This window comes from Anoplopoma fimbria, chromosome 1 (genome assembly GCF_027596085.1).
Source record: "Anoplopoma fimbria isolate UVic2021 breed Golden Eagle Sablefish chromosome 1, Afim_UVic_2022, whole genome shotgun sequence".
Classification (NCBI taxonomy): Eukaryota; Metazoa; Chordata; class Actinopteri; order Perciformes; family Anoplopomatidae; genus Anoplopoma; species Anoplopoma fimbria.
The window spans coordinates 20407867-20431039 of NC_072449.1; the positions used below are offsets into that span (position 1 = coordinate 20407867).

Consider the following 23173-nt stretch of genomic DNA (forward strand, 5'->3'; position numbering starts at 1 on the left):
TGTGTTTTCATCTCCATCTGGTTTTCTGTTTGCAAAATATCTCAGTAAATTTAGGGTACTGATAATAATTGGCTCAAGGATCAGTTGTGAATCATGTTCTGTATTTGGGATTTCTGCCATTAGACAATTTTTTGATACGTAATTATCATGCTGCGTTTATGTGTTGGAAGGAAAATCTGACTTCTGGGACTTTCAAGTTGGCAACAAAACAGCGTTGCGTTAACTTGCTGTGTTTTGTAAGGGCCTTAAATTAAATAAACCAGCTTTGTGAGCTGAGAATTGTTGGGAATTTGTAATTTCCCTGTGGTAGAAATTTGATTCTGTTAGAGAGCGAAGATGCTGTATAGTGTACATTGTACCGAGGTACTTTCATCATGCAGTGAGCAGTGAACGACTGCACTGACAGTATGTATTTTCCGTACTATATAGCTTCTTCATAGCACCATACGTACATTATCCTTAAGTGTTGAGCTGCAAGTAAAGCGTAAGTCTTGCCTGAATATGTTACTGCACTTGTGTGTGCTGAACCCCCACGGAAATCAAGTGTTTCCCTCACCAGAAATATTTATTCTGAATTATGCAAAAGTGAATGCGAGCAGATGCATAATAAAATACACTGAATGACAAATATGAAAGTCAGTTTTTTATGGCAAGTGGTTTGAATTATAGCACAATGCAATAGCAGGCATAATTTTAGTGTGGGAGTGATAATTGTTTAAATGTCTAGTATTTCAGTAGTATTGCGTGTGTTTGTGTGTATACTCTTTCATTCTCTTGTCAGCCATATGAATGCTCTAATTCTAAATAACTCAATTAACTAACCCTCCTTTTACTAACAGAGTGACACATCGCTTAAATGATACTTGAGTCTGATAATTTTGCCTTTCTCAGCTTTGCATTCTCTTTCCCCTCTTTTTCACACAACACTGTCACCGCCACAATGACTCTAAGCTCTAGAGAACAGAGAGCGGCGCTCCCCTTCTAATACAGAAAGGTAATTTACCCATGATTCCTTTTTTTCCCTTGTCTTTATACTTGAAATCTGGTTTATCTTAATTATCAATCTAATGCAAATGGGATGATTCTGTATTTTTAATAATCCTGGGACGATGATACATGGGCAATATTTGGCTTTCTTTGTAAATGAATGCTGATATAAACAGAGTTAATGACCTCTGCTGCTTTCATAAATGAAATATGTGGATATGAATACAGTGAGGAAGAGAAAAGAGCATTTGGTATCTTTTTCAAAGCCTCAGTCTTTCCCATTCTCTCAGATGTTTATATAGTAAGTATGAACTAGGCATCATGTAATTATTACTAGAAATCTATAAAATGTAATCTTGATGTGGTTAAAGGTACTGAGTTATCACCACCACAACAATGACTGAGTCTCTCTTTCTCTGTTCAGGGTGAACTGGTGAACAACGTTGAGCGAAATGTGCTGGGCGCCCATGATTATGTGGAGCAGGCAAAGGAGAACATCCCAAAATGCAAAAAGTTCAAAAAGACCGGCAGGCGGGTGAGAAGCAAGATGCACACATTCTACCAACTGAATAATTATATCCTCTTTCCTTTCTCCCTTTCTGCCTCCCCTTCTCTCTCCTTCTCATTCTCACCCATTATTTATCCCCTTTCCCTCACCTCCTCCATCTGTATCCACTCCTCTTCCTGCCTCCACATCTGGCTCCCTATGTCCTCTTCATGTCTTCCACTCCTCCTCTGTAACTAACCTCTCCTAGGGGGAAATGATAGACCGCATAGAGTACAATGTGGAGCACTCAGTAGACTATGTGGAGAGGGCAGTATCAGACACTAAGAAGGCGGTTAAATACCAGAGTAAAGCCCGGAGGGTGAGTCGCATATGCAACAAAATAATGCATGGGCACAATCATGCTGTGAAAACGTGAAAAATAACTTCAGAAGCATTGCATGTATATATTATAGTATGTAACTGTCGTCAGTGTGCGTGCATGTGGAGCATGTCTGTCTTGACTGTATTTCACATATTCTAAAGCATTGATTTCAAATCGGGGTATGATACGCTACTACTACCGGGATGTAAATAAAAAAATTAAAACTTAACAACCCACCTGAACGCCACATGCTGCTGAGAGTTCATGCAATCTGGTAAGTACTATAAGCAGGCAGAGAAGCCAAAGAAGATAGCTGATGGATAGATTATTGATACGTGGGCCATGCCAAGGTGTAGTGGTACAAACATAATTTCCAGCTCTTTTAAAACATTCATAAACCCACATAAAAACACAAAATGTTGTTTTTACTCTTTCTTTTCGGATATCAAGAAATGTTTATTTATGGTTATCTGTGGACAGAACCAGGAAAGCTGTTTCCCCCAGTTTCCAGTCTTTATGCTAAACTAAGCTAACCTGCTGCTGGCTCCAGCTTCTTAATGACCATACATGAGAGTGGTATCAATCGTCTCATATAACTCTCAGCTTGAAGCGAATAAGTGTATCTCCCGAAATTTTGGACAGTTGAAAACATCAACAATTCCAGGATCACTTTTTTCACTTCCCCTTTTAAATAATATATAATAACATAACATCCATACATTTGGAACATCAGTGTGGTCAATGAAGGGGTACTTGAGCTCATCTGACAAAATCCACTGGGAACAACTGATCCACAGTTCATAAAGAGGGTTATTCACTGGGGTACCTTCATTCCTTCATTTAACAATTTGTGCCACAATGGAACATCTCTGCCACCTCTTGGTTAATATCTGTGATAGCACTCAAAGGTTGAAGAATTTCATAAATCACATGACCCCAATCTACTACAAGGATCATCTACATGATTGTTTCTCCACTCACAATTAAAGCACCAGCTTTCTTTCTCTTTTTTCTTTTTGTCTGTGTCTGTTCCTCATTCGTTCTCTCATTACATCTACTGAATCATTATCTGACACTTTGTCCGCCTTGTTTCTGTTCCCATTCACCCCATCCAGAAGGTGATCCTGATAGGAGGTTGTATTGCAGCATGTGTGACGGTCCTCATTATTGCACTCGCAGTTGGACTCAGTTAGGACCCTCAGAAATCCCTACAGAGCAGACAGGGCAGGAGGCGACGCCTCCCTCTTAGGGTCATATGTAATAAAGGAACTGTATAGTGCAGCTCTGTATTGTACTGTCAGTAACTGCTTCTGAAGTAGGAAGCAGGCTGACATTACTGTCCTGAAGGCAGTCCAATATGTCTCTGTGCACTCAAATATTTTACATTAACTTTGACGTATATTTTTTAAACTATACTTTTTCTAAACTGTTGAAAGTTTTTTGTGCTTTGTGTTTGTGTCATGATTCACATACTGTACCTTCGTCATATGCATGCACTGCAGTCTGGTGAATAGCTTTGCATGTGCAGATATGTGGTAATGTTTATTGATAATCCAAATAATGAAAAACTGTGAATATTTGTTAAATATGAAAATGATTCACATTTGTGTCATGTGGGGAAATACTGTATGTTATTTAATGTATTTATGTATGAAGAAAATGCTAGAACAAAAGATTTATAGTTTTTAAATTAGAGGATGTGGAAATGCTTCTGAACCAGTGACACTCCGGCAACATCATCAGATACATTAAAAACAAATAGTCTTTCTCCAAGCTGCATTGCCTTCTTCTGCTTTTCTTGTAAACTGCAATTTGTGCTAATTATTATATTATAACATTGTAACATGTGTGTAAGTAAATTACAAGTCCTATCTCTAACATGATTTTCTCTGCTCCCAATTTGCTGCCATGGATGACTGTTTATCTGTTATTGTTGAAACTTGACAGAAGAAAATTATGATTATTATATGCTGTGTGGTACTGGGAATTGTCATTGCTTCCATAATAGGGGGAACACTGTCCTAAACCTCAACCACAGTAACAATACATGTAACACAGCCACACACATAAAGCAGCAAAAACACAACAAATCAACATTTCTGTTATTATGAATGCAATCTATTAGATGAGTAACCCACGAGTGCGTTACATACTGTACAACACATAAGCGGTGTACATGGCCAGAGGTGTTTTCGCATGAGTTGCTATTTTGTAAATGTGTGGTGCTGCAAACTGTTTATCTGACTGTTGAGTGTTGTCAACGATATGATGTTTCCAAAAGTGGATTCCTGAATGGAAAAAAGTTACTGTATGAAATGTAACGCTATACTAATACATTCCAGCTTCCAAATATGACACTTATTCAATTGTAATGTCTGTTTTGTGTTGTACAGGCAAAGTGACAGCCACTAATCTGCAGTGGTTTTTAAAAGCCAAGTTATCTATTTACATATTATTTACTTTATCTTTTCTTTTACATTCTCTCTGATGTCTTCTACCTCCCTTCAAAAGCCCTGCATGGTTAAGTTCGCCGTAAATTGTTGTTTTGTTTTCTATCGCAAAGGGGAAAGAAGAAATGTTGGATATGTTGGTCATATTCATCACACTGCCAAACTTTTTTCAAAAGTCATCTCTTGTGGTTTACGGAAACAGTGCTACTGTAAACAACTTCATCAGGCCTTACCAGTTGTGCAGCATTTCTAACCGTTGCTCCATGTTGAGTGTGAGCGTGTGGATGTGAAAGAGAATATGCATGTGTTCAGTTGTAGCTTCATATGTTAACGTGCCGAGTGCGAGTCGTGGGATGAGAAAATGAGTGCTTGTTATTAACCACCTGTGTCTTTGTTTTGTATAAAGTGTAAACTGATATAAAGCTCTCTAACACTGCCAGTATGTTCAAATAAGATGTTAAAATGGAGTCTAGTCTGGTTTGGATTGATAATTCTGGTCTGTAAGTAACAAATCCTTGTTGTTTTATGTATTTTTATAAAACAGAACATATCCTTCTGTCAAGCTACTTAGCTTTTATTTTTACGAGTGATCATGAGTCAGTGATAGCATCAGCATGAACTCAAAGTAGCCTGTAAAAGACTCTCATTTAAGTTTTCTGGTGACACATCAGACGTGCACCGACTGCAACCATGTTGCCTACTAAACTTGTTGCCTTTGTGTTGTATTGTGAAACATGGGTTTGGGTGTTTACTTTTAGTTTGTTTTTGTTAAGTTTTCTTAGTAAAGTTTGTCTGAAAAATCTAATTTTGTGTTTGCGTTGTTTTGCATAAGTGCATTCAGAGACAGAATGTCCATTAAAGAGAAATTCAACCTGGTTTTCTCATAACTGTGGCCGTTCTGACTATGGATGGTAATAACTTGCACACATCACTGCCACCGTAGAGATTCAGGTAAAGTGACTCCGGCACAACATTGTTTGTCGTAAAAGTAGTGTGAAAAAAGTAAGAGTCACAGAACCTCAAACACAAAAAGAGGGGTACTTCCTTCTAAAGACAAGGCAATATTTACCCTCAAGTAACTGTCGATTTACTTTGTTTATCTCCAGAGTAAAGTGAAGGCGTTGAACCTGGACATTTTGTTCTATTGGAGTTCAGCCAAAATGTTCGTCTTTTATTCTGAAGGCTGATTCTCTCTCTCAGAAGGAGATCAATTACTACAATGTCTTTGCTTTGTTGAGTGTGATTTCTTGTTTCTGCTTTCAGATTTACAGACAAATGCATTATTTCCTGTATCCGTTTCGCAATCCCACATTAGAGCTACATGAGTAAACTTTTGATGACAAAAACAGATTTAGTTCTCCCATTTTCTAATGTCCATTATCCCCGTGCAGCTCATGAACTCAGTGTTTATCTGTCATCTTTGTACATGGATCTAATGTCCACTCAGAACATTTTTTTTTCTGGAATGTAAAGATTTACTTCAAATTATTGTTGGGCAAATATGCCCTTTAGCACTTTTCTTTTCATTACTCTTGTCTGGACTCTGAAGTTCCCCTTTCCTCACTGTCGAAGCTCACAGAACATTGACTTCCTCTTCTACTACCATACCTTCTGAGATTAAACATTACATTTTATTATCCCACAAAACTGAACACTACTTGAACAATTTTACTTTCCACTGCCCTCAGCTGAGCTCTCGGCTCAACATATAAGACAGAGTTCAGTTCAGTTTTAACTTTCCACTTATAAGTTCATCATAAAGCAAAGTGGGAATAATGTAATATTGTGCTTTGTAGTCTTGTTGCACCACTGCATTTAGGAATTCTATCATAATAAGGGTTCAATTATTAGAAAGTGTCCGTTTGCCTGCTAATGTCCCATTTGTCTATAGAAGGCATTATCTGTAGGAAAATCATGAACAGAAACTATAGTCATTCACTACAATGCAGCTATTCTTAAGTGTTGAGTTTTTCTTTAATGTTGCAGTATGAGCGATAGATAAGATAAGACAAACTGATCAGAGTGCTGTAAAGAAGAGAAATTAAGTATTTTCTTTATGTACACATTGTTTAGCATCACTCAATGTTACTTGAACGGCTAGCAGAGCTGGACCTGGCTGTTTCACATCATCACAGACCACAGCTGGTTGTGCACCATCATTAACAAGTACGGATGCACACTGAGCTGAAACATGTGACCTACTTGAAATACGATGCACAAGAGCCTCACTCACTTCGCGTTAACAAACATGATATTGGAAACCTATTCAGAATCAGAACTATGCAAAATATTTTCATAGTTGTTTGTATCCAGGTACATGTTGGCAGTTGCGTTATAAATGTGTTGAAGTTTGGTGTATCTGGGAAAATAGATTGGGATCACCTCCTCTGCAGATCTTGATGATGATGATCATGAGTTTTTTCAGCAGCCAATCACAGACCCAAGTTTCCCTTTAGACACGATAACAACAAATGTGCTGCCTGTCTGGGCAAGTTTTGGATGTTTATAGAACTCCAGAGAGCATGAAGGTCAGACAGACGTTAATGTATTGCTAAATCGACCAGACAAAAAATATTAACTGTCCAAGGAATTAACTTACGACAAGTTTATTTGGATAGTCAAGTGTCACACATTTTGTATAAAAGCATAACAGGACAGCAACAGCCTACATTGACACACATGTCTGCGTTAATGGCAAGTTGATAAAAATGCTCCTTTAATTCAAAGGCTTACATACTGTTATTTATATTTAAAACATGTTATTGTATTTTATCATATTAGTTGTATCATGGAAGGACTATGAGACAAAGGGCCTCTGGACACAGAGAGATAAAATCTCTCCCACCCCTACTATAAAATGGGAAAAATCCCAAGGCTGGAAACTGTTTTGTATAGTGAAACCTCTTTTCTCTGTAATTTGGGACCCCAAGCTTGTGACCGATAGGCCCATTCAGTTCATCATCAATCAGTTTTATCTATTCACATCTATTATCTATTCAAGTAGTATCTCAATTGACACATCATTTGGCTACAAGTCTGTGTTAAACAGAAGTGAATGCTGCCTCAGAGGCCTGGAAAGAAGTAGAAGCGCCTTGTCAGAGTGCATCTGTCTTTGGTCGGCATCTGTCTTCTGGTTTGATCAGGAAAATCTTCAAAGCGTAGCATGACCTGTGTGGTTGAAACAAACATTGTATGTAATTAAGCGAGGGTAGGACTAATGAAAGAAGAGCATCATCATTGCTGCTCGCTATGTGGTGTTGTTGCCTCACTAACTGATATTACTTCCACTTACTTTTCTGAAAAGTTCCTCGATCTCATCCTTATGTGCAAAAGTGTTCAATACCTCAACAACATACTGGATGAGAAAAGACCCACGATCCGGTCGTCTATATGAGACAGTATCTGGAGGAAAACATACAGAAACAGATACTTTTTTTATTTTTATTACATAAAGTAACTTTTCTTAGCTAATTTCAATACATATTATTCATTCATTGTGTTATGAGCTGTAGAATAAGATCTAATAACATTTACATTAACTCACCAGGGGTGCAGGAAAGAAGAGAAATGAAGTCTTTTTCTTTGTTTACACATCGTAAATTATCTTCCTCGATGTTTTCTTCACCAGCATTATCACAGGCCACATCTGGGTTTGCATCATCGCTAACAAGCACTGCTCCTTTTTCCCCTGAAACACATGTGGCATACTTTTAATACAGTGCAGGACAGCCTCGCTCACTTAGACAATAAATGACACAGAAGCAGAGAACACAGCTAGCTGTGAGAATAGAGAGAGTAACCTCCTCTGCAGGCCTGGATGATGATGATCTTGGGTTTGTTCAGCAGTGCTGGACATTTCTCTGGGCCCAGGTGCTTGTAAATGTTGTTGATGGGGAACTCATCAGGTTTTTCATCATGAGATATCTTTTTTTTCAAGTCGACACCACAGACAGTTCCCAGTTTCCCGTGTGACATGATAACCAACAACACACTGTCTGTCTCTTTAAGTTTCGGATGTTTAGAGAACTCAATTACAGCATCATCGATTGCCTGTGAAAACACAAAAAGGCAAACATCAGTAACTGTATCACTAAATCAACCAGACACTTTTTTTTTTTCCTTTTTCATAATAGTACCTTTCCTGTGAGGTTTGTGTGTTTCACAACCTCGTATCCCAGAGCTGTGAGCAGTTCCTCCATATTCTCCTCGTCCTTCTCAGCTCCATTTCTGTTGAATTGCTCATCGGTAAACTTTATATTAGTGATTAGCAAGGCCACACGATTGCTAATGGACTTTTTGGGCGCGGGGTATATCTGAAAAACAGATTTAAAGGAAAACGTTTAACAAATATGTATCATTTGTCTGGAAATATTGTGGACTCTCTTAATAAAAATCATTTTCCCACTTGTTAAATAACACCTTTCTATCGAGGGCAGGTAAACTAAGATGTACAGGAACCAATATTACTCTTAATATGGCTTTTATGAAGGACTAACATTTCTATCATTCAGCTTCTCCTTCCAGAATGTCTCGCTGGTACGGATGAGTGTGGTTGACCATTCCTGATCCATCTGGGGCTCTGCAGCTGGAAACAGCAAAACAATTCTGTCCAAAATTGTGTACATCTTTCTTTGTAATGCACCTCTATTTAGGACAGTTTCAAAGAATTATATTAGTTTAGATCAAAATAGGATGGAGGTCTCGCTATAGCTGAAATATGTCAGCTCACCTGGCTGAGTAGGTTGACCAGAGGACAAACCCAGTTCAGCGTAAAGTGAAGGATCTCTGCTTTGAAGGTGAGCGATCATTTTTCTGCTGGCTTCCTCTCCTTTCTTCCTCACCATATCAATGAGACTGCGTGCCTTATTTGCTGTGGTTCTGTTCTCCTGACATATTGAGTCTTTCTGGCCGCCATTCAAGACTCGGTCGTCTAAAAGGTCGTCCAGGAGCTGGTAAATCAGTTCTTGCTCGGCCTTTTCCACAAACTTCTTCCTCACATTGGCAAGCTCCTCTAGAAGAGGAGATATGGAGCAAAACAATTGATTAAAAACAAAGATACTGACATGAGTAAGACTTCAGGGATATATGTTATTAAGTATGTATCCGTTGATATAAATGGGGTGAACACAATCGAGACACCTGTAAGTTTAAGGTAATACAATTCATCACCACCACCACAAAATACATCCTCTCAAAATTATAATTAAGTTTGATCAACAGCTCTGAAACGGTTTCATCAAAAACTAAACATTATAGCATTAATGAAATCAAATGTATTGTGTGACTGTTGTATTAAACTGTTCGTATAGGTGTACCTAATATACTGGCATCTGAGTGTATAATGAGGTTTTAAAAAACAAATGATGTGAATTGGGTTAGTGCGAGTTAGATCCATTAAGTGTTGACTAATCATATAAACTCACAGTGACTTGGCCCTTTCTTAATAGTGAGTTAGAGGAATTCATGATACATCCTGCATTAAATGATCACTGTGCATTAGTTAGGCATTTGTTTATAACCCTGCTGTACAGTGATACCATACATCTATATGTTTTGAATATTTCCATTCGTGTTCAAATAGTTATGATACACTAAACTGTGAATAGTATTAGTACTAATAATAAAGTGAATAACTAGGTTTCTGTTGCGGAAGAACTGTAGTCTATTTCACTATTCGTCCTACACGTTTATGGGCTGCCCTGCGTACTTTGGACATTTAAGCTCTATAAACTCACGTTTGTAGTTTGCCAGAACAAACACTTGAGATGACATTGAGCGGGCTGTGAATGTTATGTAAAACATGCCACAGTTGCATCATAGTAGGGCGTGGATGAGCGCCAGCAAAGTGAAAGTAATACGTGGCGCACACAACGAAATGCACACTGATCAAGATTTTCCTTTAAAATACTTTGTTAACTCAAAGAAAGTGTAAAATATCTAATATGTATCCCCTCATTGCGCAGACCACTTACAGTAAATACGGACCATGTCGATTTTGCGCCTAATGACTGATCGCCCGCATATTGACGCTAACATTACATTACATTACATTACATTACAGTCATTTAGCAGACGCTTTTATCCAAAGCGACTTACAGGAAGTGTATTCAACATAGGTATTCAAGAGAACTACTAGTCACCAGAAGTCATAAGTGCATCTCCTTTCTTAAACAAGCATCTTAAAGCATAAACCAGAGCAAAAGTATAGTGCAGAGGCAGATTACTACGAAAACAATAATTGCAACAGACTAATCCGAATATAGTAAGTGCTACAAACTACTACGAATAGGATAAGTGCAGTAAACAAATACGAATTCAATAAGTGCAGCGAACTGATACGAATACAGTAAGTGCAACAACTAATACGATGCAATAAATGCTACGAGGAAGGCTCAGGGTAGTACTTCTTGAAGAGGTGAGTTTTCAGTCTGAAGATGGGCAGCGACTCTAACAGCAAAGTTATGCTAACTTGTAAAGTGCACTTGGACCGTGAACTCTTACCTGCCATCTCTCAAATCTCGTATCACTGAATTGTTTTAACTGCACTTTATCTCACAGCCTTTATGTAGGAACTGTGCGTAAAAAAAAGAAATGTGGGTGTTGCCCAACGGTTCAGATGGAAGTGATGCTTCCTGTTCAGAGTAACCTACTTTCGATTATCAGTACTACAAATACTTACGGTCCGTATCACTGCTGCAGGCTCACAAAGTGTGGCTTTATATCATATGAAACATTGATCCAAATGGTGCAAGCAGCTCTTTGGGATTTTAAACCACATTTGAAATAGTTGAGAGTCTAACGAACCGCACAGTGAAACAGGATTGAGAGTGTGCGCATCTTCCAGCAGCATGCATCTAAATCAGGGGCCCTCTGATCAGAGACAAAAAACTTCCAAAAGATGACAAGGAGCAGCCTTTTAATTGTGCAAACGGACTAACCAAAAAGGCAAACACAGATAGTAGCCTATATAATCAACCAGGCATAGAAATATCATACAATAATTAGTTCAACACCCAGGGACAATTGCTGTTGTTGTGTTCTGATATGGAAATCTTTAAGAGTATTTAAGTTTGACCGACACAATCATTTCAGCATGAGGACAACATGTGATGCTGCAGTTTAGGAATGATTTTATGGTGTATTTTTTTTTTTTAAAAATAAATGTTTTCCCTGTCAGTATTACGATAAAATGATCCAATTTGTCCCATTACAGGATATATTTATGTAGAGTCTAAGAAGTTGAAAGAAGTTGAAAGAACGTTTTACTTGTGACACAATAATGACTTAAACGCTCACGATGTTCACATGGCAGGTCAATTAAAACAACACACAGTTAAAAATATATATAATTTTGTAATGAGTCGTACACGATGTAACTGAATTTGAATGGGACATATTATGCTCAATCTCAGGTTAATAGTTGTATTTTGGGATTCTACTTGAACATCTTAAATGCTTTAATGTACAAAACATATTATTTTATTTTATATACGTATTAACCCTTTCTCAGAAACACTCCGTCTTAGATCCTTACTCTGTAAACCACCTACACGAAAGAGCCCAGTCTGCTCTGATTGATCAAAATGTGCTGCACCTTGGCAAAGGTAGATCCCCATTCTAATGAGCCTGCAAGCAAAACAGGAAGTGTAATGAAATCTGACTGGCTTGTTGAATCACATGCTTTCTGATCAAGCAACCCACAACAACCTGAAAGTTAGTGAGTTGGTATTCCAGATACTGAAAGTTGTGCACAAGCACTGACAAAGTGATGTGTACCACTTCATGTGCAGCTGAAAATAGTCCTTTAAACAATGCTGAATTAACTCTTGTTTTGAGTAGAATTTGCATAGAACTACTGTTTCAGTGTTTCTTTAAATTAAAGTATATGCGTTTGAGCCATCTTTTTTCACGATTCATACCTTCAGTAGAAACAGAAAGTACTGCGAGATAGACTGCATTGTTGGTTTTGATCAATTCATGGGATTTGTGGACTGTAAGAAAACTATAATGCCAGACATATTCTTTAAACAAAAATAGGATAAAGTTCTGCCTTCCTCAGGCACATTCTCCTTCTCTATTTCTCTACCACATACAATTGAACCTGACAGCGTCATGGTACAACCTTAGTTTGACACACAATAGATATATTCCTTCATTGATCCCCATGGGGGAAATTCGGGTGTTGCAGCAGCTCAAGGACAGAGAAGCAGATTAAGGTAATAAATAAAACTTACAATAAAAATAAATTAAAAATAAAAATAAAAACAGAAATGTACAGTATGTTTACGTGTGTGCTATTTGTGCAGTGTGCAATATTCCACATGAGTCCACTGCAGGGGAAAGTGGGGGGAGTAGACATTTACAGTGTTATTGTGAGGGGGAGGGGGCTGGTCAGCATGATGACAGACTGTGGTCTCCGCTGTTGTTATACAGTCTGATGGCAGTGGGCACAAATGAGCGTCTGAAGCCATCCGTCCTGCTCTTTGGTAGAATCAGCCGATGGCTGAATGAGCTGCCCAGCTGCCACAGTTCCTCATGGAGAGGGTGAGAGGGATTGTCCAGGATGGCTCTGAGTTTGGCCTTCATCCTCCTCTCACCCACTGACTCCAGACTGTCCAGCTCCAGGCCCACCACAGAGCTGGCTTTCCTCACCAGCTTGTTGAGTTTGTTGGCATCTCCAGTCCTGATGCCACCACCCCAGCACACCACAGCGAAGAAGAGGGCGCTGGCTACCACAGACTGGTAGAATGCCTTGAGCAGTTTATTGCACACACTGAACGACCTCAGCCTCCTCAGGAAGAACAGCCTGCTCTGTCCTTTCCTGTAGAGGGCGTCAGTGTTGTGTGTCCAGTCCAGTTTATTATTGAATGCCAGATCACATAAACAGGTGGACCAGAGGACAGATTCAGAGTAAAGTTTAGGATCTCTGCTTTGAAGGTGGGCGTTCATCTTCCTACTGGCTTTGTCTCCTTTCTTCTTCGCTGTGTCAATTGGACTGCATGCCTTGTATGCTTGGCTACTGTTCTCCTAAAGTACTGAGTCTTTCTGGCCATCATTGAAGACACCTTCGTCTCAAAGGTCACCCATGAGCTGTTTTATCAGTTCTTTGGTCAACTTATCCACAAAAGTACCCCTCACCTTGGCAAGCTCCTTATCTGGAGGAAAGAACTGTGAAAATGTTACGTCTCAAATTTAGGTTATTCAAGAGAAAGTAAAGATGAATAAGACATATTCTTGACACATTACCAACACATTCACTACGTTAGGATCTTTAGTAACAGGGATCATTATGAAAAAAAAATTTACAGAACTTTAATTGTATCCACCATATTAACATTACAAGTAGGTATTTCATTTTAAGATATCTAATTCTTTGATTGTACTTGTCAAAATGTAAAGATAAATTGTATCCGTTTTAAACTCTCATTTCAGAATCACACTGTTTTAATTGTTATAATTCCAATTGTGGATATCTATTATTACATTTTTCTACTATCTGAAATTAAAATTAAGACTAGTAATAAATGGACTGTAGATATCTGAAATAAGAGTTTTTCCTGGTAACAAATCTATTGCAGATATCCACAATGTTCATTTTAGATATCTAAAATGAAATTAAGGACATCTAAAATTTAAGCCCAATACACATGATGGCAGAGTGACGCCATTTTTCCTATAGGAATAATGTTGTTGTGGATATGTGAAATGACAATTGTGGATAGGAAAAAAGGAAGACGTATTCCTACCGTTTACCTAAATAAAAGAGCAAATAGTGTGAAAATACTCAACCAAATGTAAAAGTACTGCATTCAAAATCTCACTTAAGACAAAGTACGTAAGTATTATCGGCAAGATTGAATTAAAGCATCAAATGTAAAAGCACTCATTCAAATGTTCCCTGACACTACCTCCTTCAGTTTATCACACACATTCAAAATCATTACATCTGGAGATAGTCCTACATGGTTTACACTGGACAGGAAGGGTATGAAAAACTGTCATTTGAAAAGTAATCAAAGCTGTCAAATAAATGTGGACTAGTGGCACAATATCTACCTCTGAGATGTAGTGTACTAGAAGTTTACATTCCTCCCACTGTGTATATTACCATGACAAATTAAATTCCAAAACAGACCTCTCAGCTCATATCGTGGGCTGCTGCCATGTGTTGACGTCAACGCTAGGGGGCGATAATTCATAGGTTGGCCGGATTTGTAACATGGGCTACATGGAATAAAACTAAAGAAGAAGAAACAGCTGACAGACAAAATGGCTGTGGGACAAAGCTAGGTGCTTGGCTAATGTAAACATCCACCAACAGTGGACTGGAGCTGGAGCGACGATAACGTTACTCGACACCCTTTTGACATTGCGAATGAGAGTGTATGTTGACACAAAATTCACGCATCTAACCTACAGCATCTCCAATGACATAGCGTTAGTTCAGCTGGTTCAGCTAGCTAGATTAGCTCTGTGATTAGCCTGGGTTGACACTGCTAGCTAGCTGTGAAATTAGCTCGTTGATGTCGGGGTTTTGAGTCAACTCTGCTGTGCGATCAAACTGTGACAAACTTCACCAACAATACGGTTGTATAATGCTATGTCAGTCAGAGACGAAGCTGTCTTTGAGAGGATGCTCTGCTGTCAGGTCGGTGATTACTGAGAGAGAGACGCTAGCTATTAGCTAATGCTAACAAGTAAATAGGTCAAAGACGGAGACAGTCTTTTTCAACAGATGTATTGCTTCCTAAAAACGAATCTAGTTAGGACTACCAGGGACTTAATTAAGTCGTAAGACGTTGTTGTTTTTTACAATGCTACAATACATTACTGTTGCACTAAGCCAAAGTAGCTGGCTCCTTTAAACGACGTGTGATTGGGATTTAAACTCAGTCAGTGCTGCAGAAAGCTGTTCTTCAATCTTGAATGGCAAAACTAATGGATTAATGTGCAGCCGGACTTGTCTCGTTCACAAAGCACTGTTTTGGTCAATTCATTTCTGAATGCTCTCTCTGTTGTGATTGATAAAAGTTTCATGTTTTCTGGTTCCACGAACAGGCTTCCATATTTTGGTGAAGGATGACGAGCCAGCGGCGTGGGATCCATCTGGACCAATCAGAGCTGCTTTGCAAAAAAGGATGTGGTTTTTATGGCAACACTGGCATGCTGGGCCTGTGCTCTAAGTGCTGGCGAGAGGAAAATCAGCGAGAAAAGCAAAAACAGATTCAAGAGGACTGGGCACTTGCTGAGAGGTTTGTCAGTCTCTCTTTGTCTGGTGTACAATCATCAATAACAGGGAAACACCATGTTTGTGTTCCTTTTCATTTTGTTGGCTAGCTCTTGTTTCATTCTGTCCATCTGGCAACTATCACATTTGTACTGTCCCCCCCTCCCTCCCCAGGCTGCAGAAAGAGGAAGAGGAAGCCTATGCAAGCAGACATCAGAAGGCCCCATCACAGTCTACCATCACACCCTTCAACAAGTTTGAGGAAAGAAAAACTAAGGAAAAGTCCAGCAAAGTCCACACAGTCACAAAGTTTTTTACTCCCTCCACAAAAACACCATCAAAAAAAGGTACATATTATTGCACATACTTAACTGCAAGAGATGCAAGTCATTTATCAATCCAAAATTAATTGATTGATAAAAGACTAAAGTTCTGATTGCTGTTCTTGCGTTGGAAGATAACTTTATCTTTGTCAAGTGGTAGACAAGGTTATAATTGTCCTGCCGATTGTAGGCCTGTTTGCCCAAACTCTTTTTCTGTCTTTTGAGGAACGGGTTCTAATCACCTGTTAACCTGGAAAATACAAAATACAAAAGCAGACTCAATTTGCTAACATTTTAGCTGTTTGTGTTTTCGGTCCAACCTAAATTTGTAGTTTGATAACCTACACAGGTCTGGTTGAAATAAGCTATTAGAGTGCAACAAGTGTTGCAACTACCACATGTTGCAAGGGATATAAGGAGAAAATGCTTTAAGTGTTTGCAGCTTTGATTAAAGTAACATCAAATGTCTTCCCCCAGCTACTCCTTTTGAAGCTCAGTCCAGCCCAAGCCCCAGCTCCTCTGCAAGCCGTCATTCCTCGGTGGACAGTGACCATGCAACGAGAGAGTTCATTGATTTTCTCAAGCCCCTGAAGTCTGGCAGGGAGATCTTCAAACAGTGCCGGGCCTTCACTGAGAGCATGGTCTATAAGCGGGTGAGCTTAATTGGATTACATTACATTACATTACATTACATTACAGTCATTTAGCAGACGCTTTTATCCAAAGCGACTTACAGGAAGTGTATTCAACATAGGTATTCAAGAGAACTACTAGTCACCAGAAGTCATAAGTGCATCTCCTTTCTTAAACAAGCATCTTAAAGCATAAGCCAGAGCAAAAGTATAGTGCAGAGGCAGATTACTACGAAAACAATAAGTGCAACAGACTAATCCGAATATAGTAAGTGCTACAAACTACTACGAATAGGATAAGTGCAGTAAACAAATACAAATTCAATAAGTGCAGCGAACTGATACGAATACAGTAAGTGCAGCAACTAATACGAGTGCAATAAGTGCTACGAGGAAGGCTCAGGGTAGTACTTCATGAAGAGGTGAGTTTTCAGCCTGCGCCTAAAGATGGGCAGCGACTCTGCTGTCCTGACGTCAGTGGGGAGTTCATTCCACCACTGAGGGGCCAGGACAGAAAAAAGCTGTGACCGGGTGGATCGGCCGCAGGGACCTCTGAGCGACGGGGCAACCAATCGCCCCGAGGCAGCAGAGCGAAGTGGTCGGGCGGGGGTGTAGGGCTTGACCATGGCCTGGAGATAGGAAGGAGCTGTTCCTTTCACTGCCCTGTAGGCTAGCACCAGAGTCTTAAACTGGATGCGATTACTCATCATGTTTTTTTTCTGGGTGAATTGAGCTTGTTGGAACCATTTGATTAGACAACCTGTTAACAAATTATTCATGCTTAAATACATTTTGGGGTTTGTTTTAAGATTGTGTTTTATCTCAAATTCATACAGCACTGTTACCAATAATGTTTTCAAGTCATTGCGATTGCACCGTGTGTGTACTTTCCCACCTAATAGTGTTTATTACCACCTGTCCTGATTTATTAGTAAACACTTTTCTGTTTCAAAGTCTCAATCACTGAATGAAATGAGCTTTAATTATTACTCCAACTCAAATGCTAATTTTATTGTTTTTGCACGACATTGTCATCTTAAACATTTGTTCGAAGTAAGATGCTGACTGTCGCACATTGTTGTCTCAAGAGAAAACAAGTTTTTGTAAAAATGTAATGGGGGATTATTCTCCCTGAGTCATTGCAGCAGTTTTTAGACAAGAGTTTGTTATACATTTGAAATGATCAAGTTATTGCCACATTTAAACAGATAACATTATCAAAATGATGCTTAATATCACTCTCATATTTGGGCTTGACTATGGTATGTCTCTGTACCATAAGTGTATTTGTAAACTGAAATTAAATTGAATCTGCTTTGAATTGTTTATTTCCTTTTCTTGTTCAGGACATGGGTGCTGATGAGCTGTCAGAGTGTGTGCAGGACTTCTACCAGAATCTCTCAGACCGCCTCCACACCCAGTTCAAAGGTACTGCTTAACTCTTACTCTTAAGAAGAATATGAGCAGTGAATATCACAAACATTATACAGTTTATAAAGTCTTTTCTCTGTGTACCTTTGATCTTTGTGCTTCTGTTCCTAGGTTCCTCAGAACATGTAGAGAGCGTTATGGATGAAGTAGAAAGGTACATGATGACTCGTCTCTACAAGGAAGTGTTCTGTCCTGAGACCACAGACGATGAGAAGAAAGACCTGGCCATTCAGAAGAGAATCAGGTTAGCGAAACAAAAGTTGTAATAATGCTAAAATTCGCTACTCAAATAATCATGAATATCTCTGCTTTCCGTCTAAGCACAAGAAAACACAATTGCAGGTACAATAACTTCAGCTGAGAGTTACTTACATTGTAATGGTCATTGTGTTCCTTTACAGAGCCTTGCATTGGGTCACCATTGAGATGCTGTGTGTTCCTGTAGATGAGGAGATCGCTGAGGCGTCAGACAGTGTAGTCAAAGCCATCACAGGTAAGTCTCATTATTTTTCAGAAAGCTATGGTAGGATATAACCTTGTTATCTTGGCAGTAGAGATCCAGTAAGATTTTCAGATAAAACTATTTTATATTTTATACAAATCTCTGCATCATTTTAGATGTAATTGAAATGGATTCAAAGCGTGTGCCCAAGGAGAAGCTGGCGTGCATCACTCGTTGCAGCAAGCACATCTTCAACGCCATCAAAATCAGCAAAAAAGAGGCTGCATCTGCAGATGACTTCCTCCCGACACTCATCTACATTGTGCTGAAAGCAAACCCACCGCGACTGCAGTCCAACATCCAGTACATCACCCGCTTCAGCAACCCCAGCAGACTAATGACTGGAGAGGATGGTTACTACTTCACTAATCTGGTGAGGCATGAGTACATGCTTGCATTTTTGTGTGTGTGTGTGTGTAGGTGTGTGTAGGTGTGTATGTAGGTGTGTGTGTCTCTCCATGTTTCAACATTTTTAAAGAAGTTGTGGTGCTGTTTAACTGTGTGGTGTAATACTGATGAGTGTTTCGATTTTTTTTGGTCCATCCCATTTATTTCAATGAGTGTAGTCTAAATAGCAGAAACACCTTTCTGTATAATTCAATACAATTCAACAACACCACAAACTAAATAGTCCCAAAATAACATAAAGTTGAATCAACACCTCTCAAATAGTTTTAACAAAAACAGAACATTATAAGATAAGATAAGATAATCCTTTATTAGTCCCGCAGCTTATGCACTCCATGAAAGTAGAATTTAAAGCAGGACTGTTCTATAAGACTCCATCAGTTTTAGCTAGGTGTACCTTTAAACTGGCACGTGAGTTTAAATAAGATAAACCAGATGTCAGGTCATATAGAAATTCATGTTAGAAGCAGCTGAGTTACAAGTCAAACAGCAGTCTCAATAGACAATGATGCAATGTAGCTGCAAGACATGTTAACATTTTGTGTAACATAACATGACTTGTGGCTTTATTTTGAAAACCTCTTGCTTCACTGTGCTCTTGTTCACTCTGGTAGCGAAGTTGAAAAAAAAAAAAGGTTAGAAATAAAAAGTCAACTACAAACCGTACATTAGCTAGTTATCCAAAATGCTCCCATCGGGTGATGGGCACGACTCTTACACACAAAACAAGCTGACTCATACACGTATTGCGTGATTGGCAAATTCGGAACAATCCTCTATTCTGGGAAACTGTGATGTTATGAAACTTCCATTATGTCAAAATCGCTTAATGCCCACACCCTTACCCTGGCGACGCGCCACATGGTCGCACACGCAGGGAACTAGTGGCCGAAACTCAGACTAATGCAGGTTTCATTATCCTTAAAATAGCTGGTAACTGTGGTAGTTTTATTATTATATTAATCTATGGTCGAATTGTCATAGTTTCTAATCATGTAAGAGATGATTCAGTAGAAGTTTTAGCCAAGACTACACGTCTTTTAAATCAGACCACAGATGGGAACATATTAGTGTTTGGCTCATTGGAGAAAAGTACTGGAAAATGAAAAGAGTGGGAACCCTGATTACAGCATAAATTTCTGTTCTTTTAGTATCATATTTTTGTAAGTGTAAATTGGACATATTCACCAATCCTTTTCACATTAAAATGTCTAAGTTTTAAATCTGATTGGTTGAGAGGTTTTAACTCTCCAATAATGTAATATAGGTGAATATGATGGCACAAACTGATGTCACCATTGTTGATATTTTCTATTAAAAACCCTCAACATCCCTTTTCCCCAGTGCTGTGCAGTGGCCTTCATTGAGAAGCTGGACGGTCAGTCTCTGAACCTAAGCTCTGAGGAGTTTGAGCTCTACATGTCCGGCCAGGCATCCCCCCAATGGCCACAGTCCACCGGAGCTTCTTCCTGCTCCCCAGGCAGCTCGACTCTCAGTCAGGTCGACAAACGGCTGGACCTGCTGGCAGGGCTCGGAGAAAGGCAGGACCAGGTCATGGAGAAGGCTCGCCAGCTGGAGAGCGACCTCATAGACTGGACGGACGAGGTGGAGCAGAAGGTGCAGAGCGTTCTGGAGAGCTTTCCACCAGAGACGCAAAACCCGTCTGCAGCCACAGCTAGTGGGACAACGTCTGCAGCATCATCAGCAATCGACTCTGATAACGTTGAGAATGAGCACCTGCCCCCACCTCTGCAACCGCAAGTGTTTGCTGGTTGATGTACAGAGCTCTAGAGGCTTTACTCCACCCTCCCCCTCTTCCCTGCTATTAAACTGTTTGTATGCACACACAGCTGCCATCTGATTTGGATCACATTTTAACTCTGGCCATTTCTATTCCATCCATCCATGGTCCTTGAGGCCCTGAAATTACACTGATTAGACACCAAACTATTGCATTAAAGGAATAGTTTGGCATTTTGGAAAGTACACTTATTTGCTTTCTAGCAGAGAGCTGGATGCAAAGATCAATAACCACTCATACCTGTACGGTAAATATGAAGCTTAATGTGAAGGAGCAGACTGACTTCACTCCAAGTTCTTCCCGAACACATCTGTTGGTCTCCCACAATCGCATCACCAGTACCTCAATACTTCTTTATCCTTGTTATTGTAGTTACATTTATGCAGACGGGTTAAATGGTTGGATGTGCTATTTCATTATATTTCTGTCATTATTCGCAGCTTTTCACACAGTTTTTGTTATAACGTAGCAATGTCTCCAGGTGCAAATTCAAAAGTGGGTGCTCAAATTAACACGTAGAACCTCACTCTCCAAGTAACATCTAATGTCTTTACAGTCCATTTTCAGTGAAATAGGTTTTGTTAAAGGAAATGAAGAAATCTGAAAAATGCCAAAAAATAACTTCCTCTCTAAAATATTCCTCTAGCTCATGCTCGTGGTTTGTTCTGTGTTTACTGTGCATTTCCCTGTCCAGCAGAGAACTATCGTGTGTGTGTGTGTGTGTGTGTGTGTGTGTGTGTGTGTGTGTGTGTGTGTGTGTGTGTGTGTGTGTGTGTGTGTGTGTGTGTGTGTGTGTGTGTGTGTGTGTGTGTGTGTGTGTGTGTGTGTGTGTGTGTGTGTGTGTGTGTGTGTGTGTGTGTGTGTGTGTGTGCGTGCGTGTGTGTGCGTGCATGTTCTGTTAATGTTGGTAAATCATTAAGTCCTCCCTGTGGTGTGTATGGATATTGGTCACGTTTTCATGCCAGACCTCCCACTCCAGTCATAATCTGGATGTACAGAAGTGATTTTATTTTTCTATAGAGTGGCAGTTATCGATTCTTTTGGATGCAATAATCCTGTAATATTTACAGTAGTACTCTTGTTCAAAAAATACATTGCTAGAAGACTTGTTACATGAATTCTAATGATCGAATAGTAACATTTTCATCTATTCATTTAGGTTCTCGAGGGTGTCCTAAGCATGTCCCATCAGAAGAAAAAAGTTTTTATGTAATCTGTTTGGCGGTTTTGCTCTGTCACTGCTAAGGCTGGTTGCTTTACTAACATATATAACCAATTTAATTTATTTTAAAGCACTTTTCTTCTGTTTGATTTAAAGCTCTTATTTCAGAAGGACATTTAATGGAGTAATGGCTATATTCAGTTGAAAGGATAATTGGTGAAAGCAGTGTTGTCAAACTGTATCTTTGTATTTGGCAGGAAGGAATGTTTGGGAGAGTTTTTTGTTTTCCTTTTCTCATGCGCTAAGACTTGCAAGATGTTGCTAGATTTGAATCTCTTCTTTTCTTCTTATTCGCAGCACGTAAAGTTAAAGTGCAGTAGCTGTCCAATTTTAATTTGAGTAAAGACTTTTAATGCAAACTTAAACAATGGCTTGAATAACTTAATATTGCACTGTATGCAGAAGCCATTTATGAGGTATATGAAGATTTTAAAACATAATCTTTGTAACCTTATAGGTTTGTTATTATATCACATGGGAGAAAGTAACTCAATACTGTATTTTATTTATATGTAAGTTATTGGGGCAATATTGGTTTATATGCCTTTATGGGTATGTGATGCTGATGATGAATAAAAACTTAAAATACACGTTTGTGAGTGTGCAATCCCTGTTAATCATGCATGTTTACATTCAATTTTCACATGACAGTTCTGTATCATGGTCGAAAAATAGGATAGTAATTGTAAAAGTTCAACAAAATATAACAATATAACAAAACCTTTTTCCCCAGTGTTTGCTCACATTTTTACAATTTGGAATCGGTCAATAGGCTTTTGCAAACTAACAGTTTTTATGAATTTATTAAGTCATTTCAGATTTGCTGTATAGTAAATAATAAAAGTCAATATAATGAAAATTGAGGTAGGAAACTGACCCTAGGAACCACTGAAAATGAATAAATTCAACGAAGACTTAAAAAAAGGACATTCAAAAGCTTTATGCAAATGTATTACAGTACCTTAGTTAGAGTCTGATATAGTCGTATAGTGAGACAAATCAAGTGGTTTCCTCCAAAGTGACAGTCTTAGTCTTTATTTCTCTCTGTGTTACTATTCATCTAGCAGTCTGATGAAAAATAAAGACAGAATTTTGTACTAAAAAGACTAAATATGGATTTGAAATTATGTATACCTGTAAGTATTAATGTTAAAAAATTACAAAAGATGCACCAAAACAAGAGAGACCAAAAAAGTAGAATTTTCAAAAAATAATTGAGTTTATTCAATGGTCCCACCTCATTGGAAAATGATTTAAAATAACCATTTATTTAAGCTTAATGCCACTATATATATTGTGTTTTGTTTCATTATTCTTAGAA

General features: G+C 38.8%; 3 protein-coding genes across 5 annotated transcripts in view; 2 read left to right on the top strand and 1 right to left on the bottom strand.

The window, feature by feature from the left end:
• The window catches only part of stx1a (syntaxin 1A (brain)), a 53251-nt gene extending 47712 nt beyond the window's left edge, over positions 1–5539 (top strand). For 2 of the 3 annotated variants that reach the window (XM_054619471.1, XM_054619548.1), the window contains one exon: positions 1412–3062. In XM_054619471.1, coding sequence (XP_054475446.1) covers positions 1412–1732 — 321 coding nt within the window. In that variant the 3' untranslated portion in view covers positions 1733–3062. Of the gene's footprint in view, positions 1–1411 lie in introns of all 3 variants that reach the window. The other variant, XM_054619625.1, reaches the window with a different exon arrangement.
• An 809-nt stretch (positions 5540–6348) lies between these two features.
• LOC129089059 (caspase a-like) lies at positions 6349–10895 on the bottom strand. The gene is made up of 8 exons (XM_054596434.1): positions 10808–10895; positions 9036–9317; positions 8803–8891; positions 8443–8619; positions 8107–8356; positions 7851–7994; positions 7599–7708; positions 6349–7474 (listed from the first exon to the last, which is right to left on the bottom strand). Exons 1-8 carry the CDS (start codon positions 10812–10814, stop codon positions 7370–7372), a joined length of 1164 nt encoding a protein of 387 aa, XP_054452409.1. The 5' UTR covers positions 10815–10895; the 3' UTR covers positions 6349–7369.
• A 2913-nt stretch (positions 10896–13808) lies between these two features.
• Positions 13809–22432, top strand: rabgef1l (RAB guanine nucleotide exchange factor (GEF) 1, like). Its single transcript, XM_054596312.1, has 9 exons — positions 13809–14689; positions 15365–15558; positions 15708–15880; positions 16334–16509; positions 17835–17916; positions 18031–18163; positions 18321–18412; positions 18538–18794; positions 20174–22432. Exons 2-9 carry the CDS (start codon positions 15386–15388, stop codon positions 20603–20605), a joined length of 1518 nt encoding a protein of 505 aa, XP_054452287.1. The 5' UTR covers positions 13809–14689; positions 15365–15385; the 3' UTR covers positions 20606–22432.
• Positions 22433–23173: the final 741 nt, after the last annotated feature.

Excerpts from the sequence above, each read along its gene's own strand:
- LOC129089059 (XM_054596434.1), bottom strand. Across the intron at positions 7,995-8,106 it reads CATCCAGGCCTGCAGAGGAG|GGGAAAAAGGAGCAGTGCTT; the intron begins GTTACTCTCTCT and ends CATGTGTTTCAG. Across the intron at positions 7,709-7,850 it reads TCTTCTTTCCTGCACCCCTG|ATACTGTCTCATATAGACGA; the intron begins GTGAGTTAATGT and ends GTTTTCCTCCAG.
- rabgef1l (XM_054596312.1), top strand. The coding sequence starts at position 15,386 with ATGACGAGCCAGCGGCGTGGGATCCATCTGGACCAATCAGAGCTGCTT. Across the intron at positions 15,881-16,333 it reads AAAAACACCATCAAAAAAAG|CTACTCCTTTTGAAGCTCAG; the intron begins GTACATATTATT and ends GTCTTCCCCCAG. Across the intron at positions 17,917-18,030 it reads CCTCCACACCCAGTTCAAAG|GTTCCTCAGAACATGTAGAG; the intron begins GTACTGCTTAAC and ends TTCTGTTCCTAG.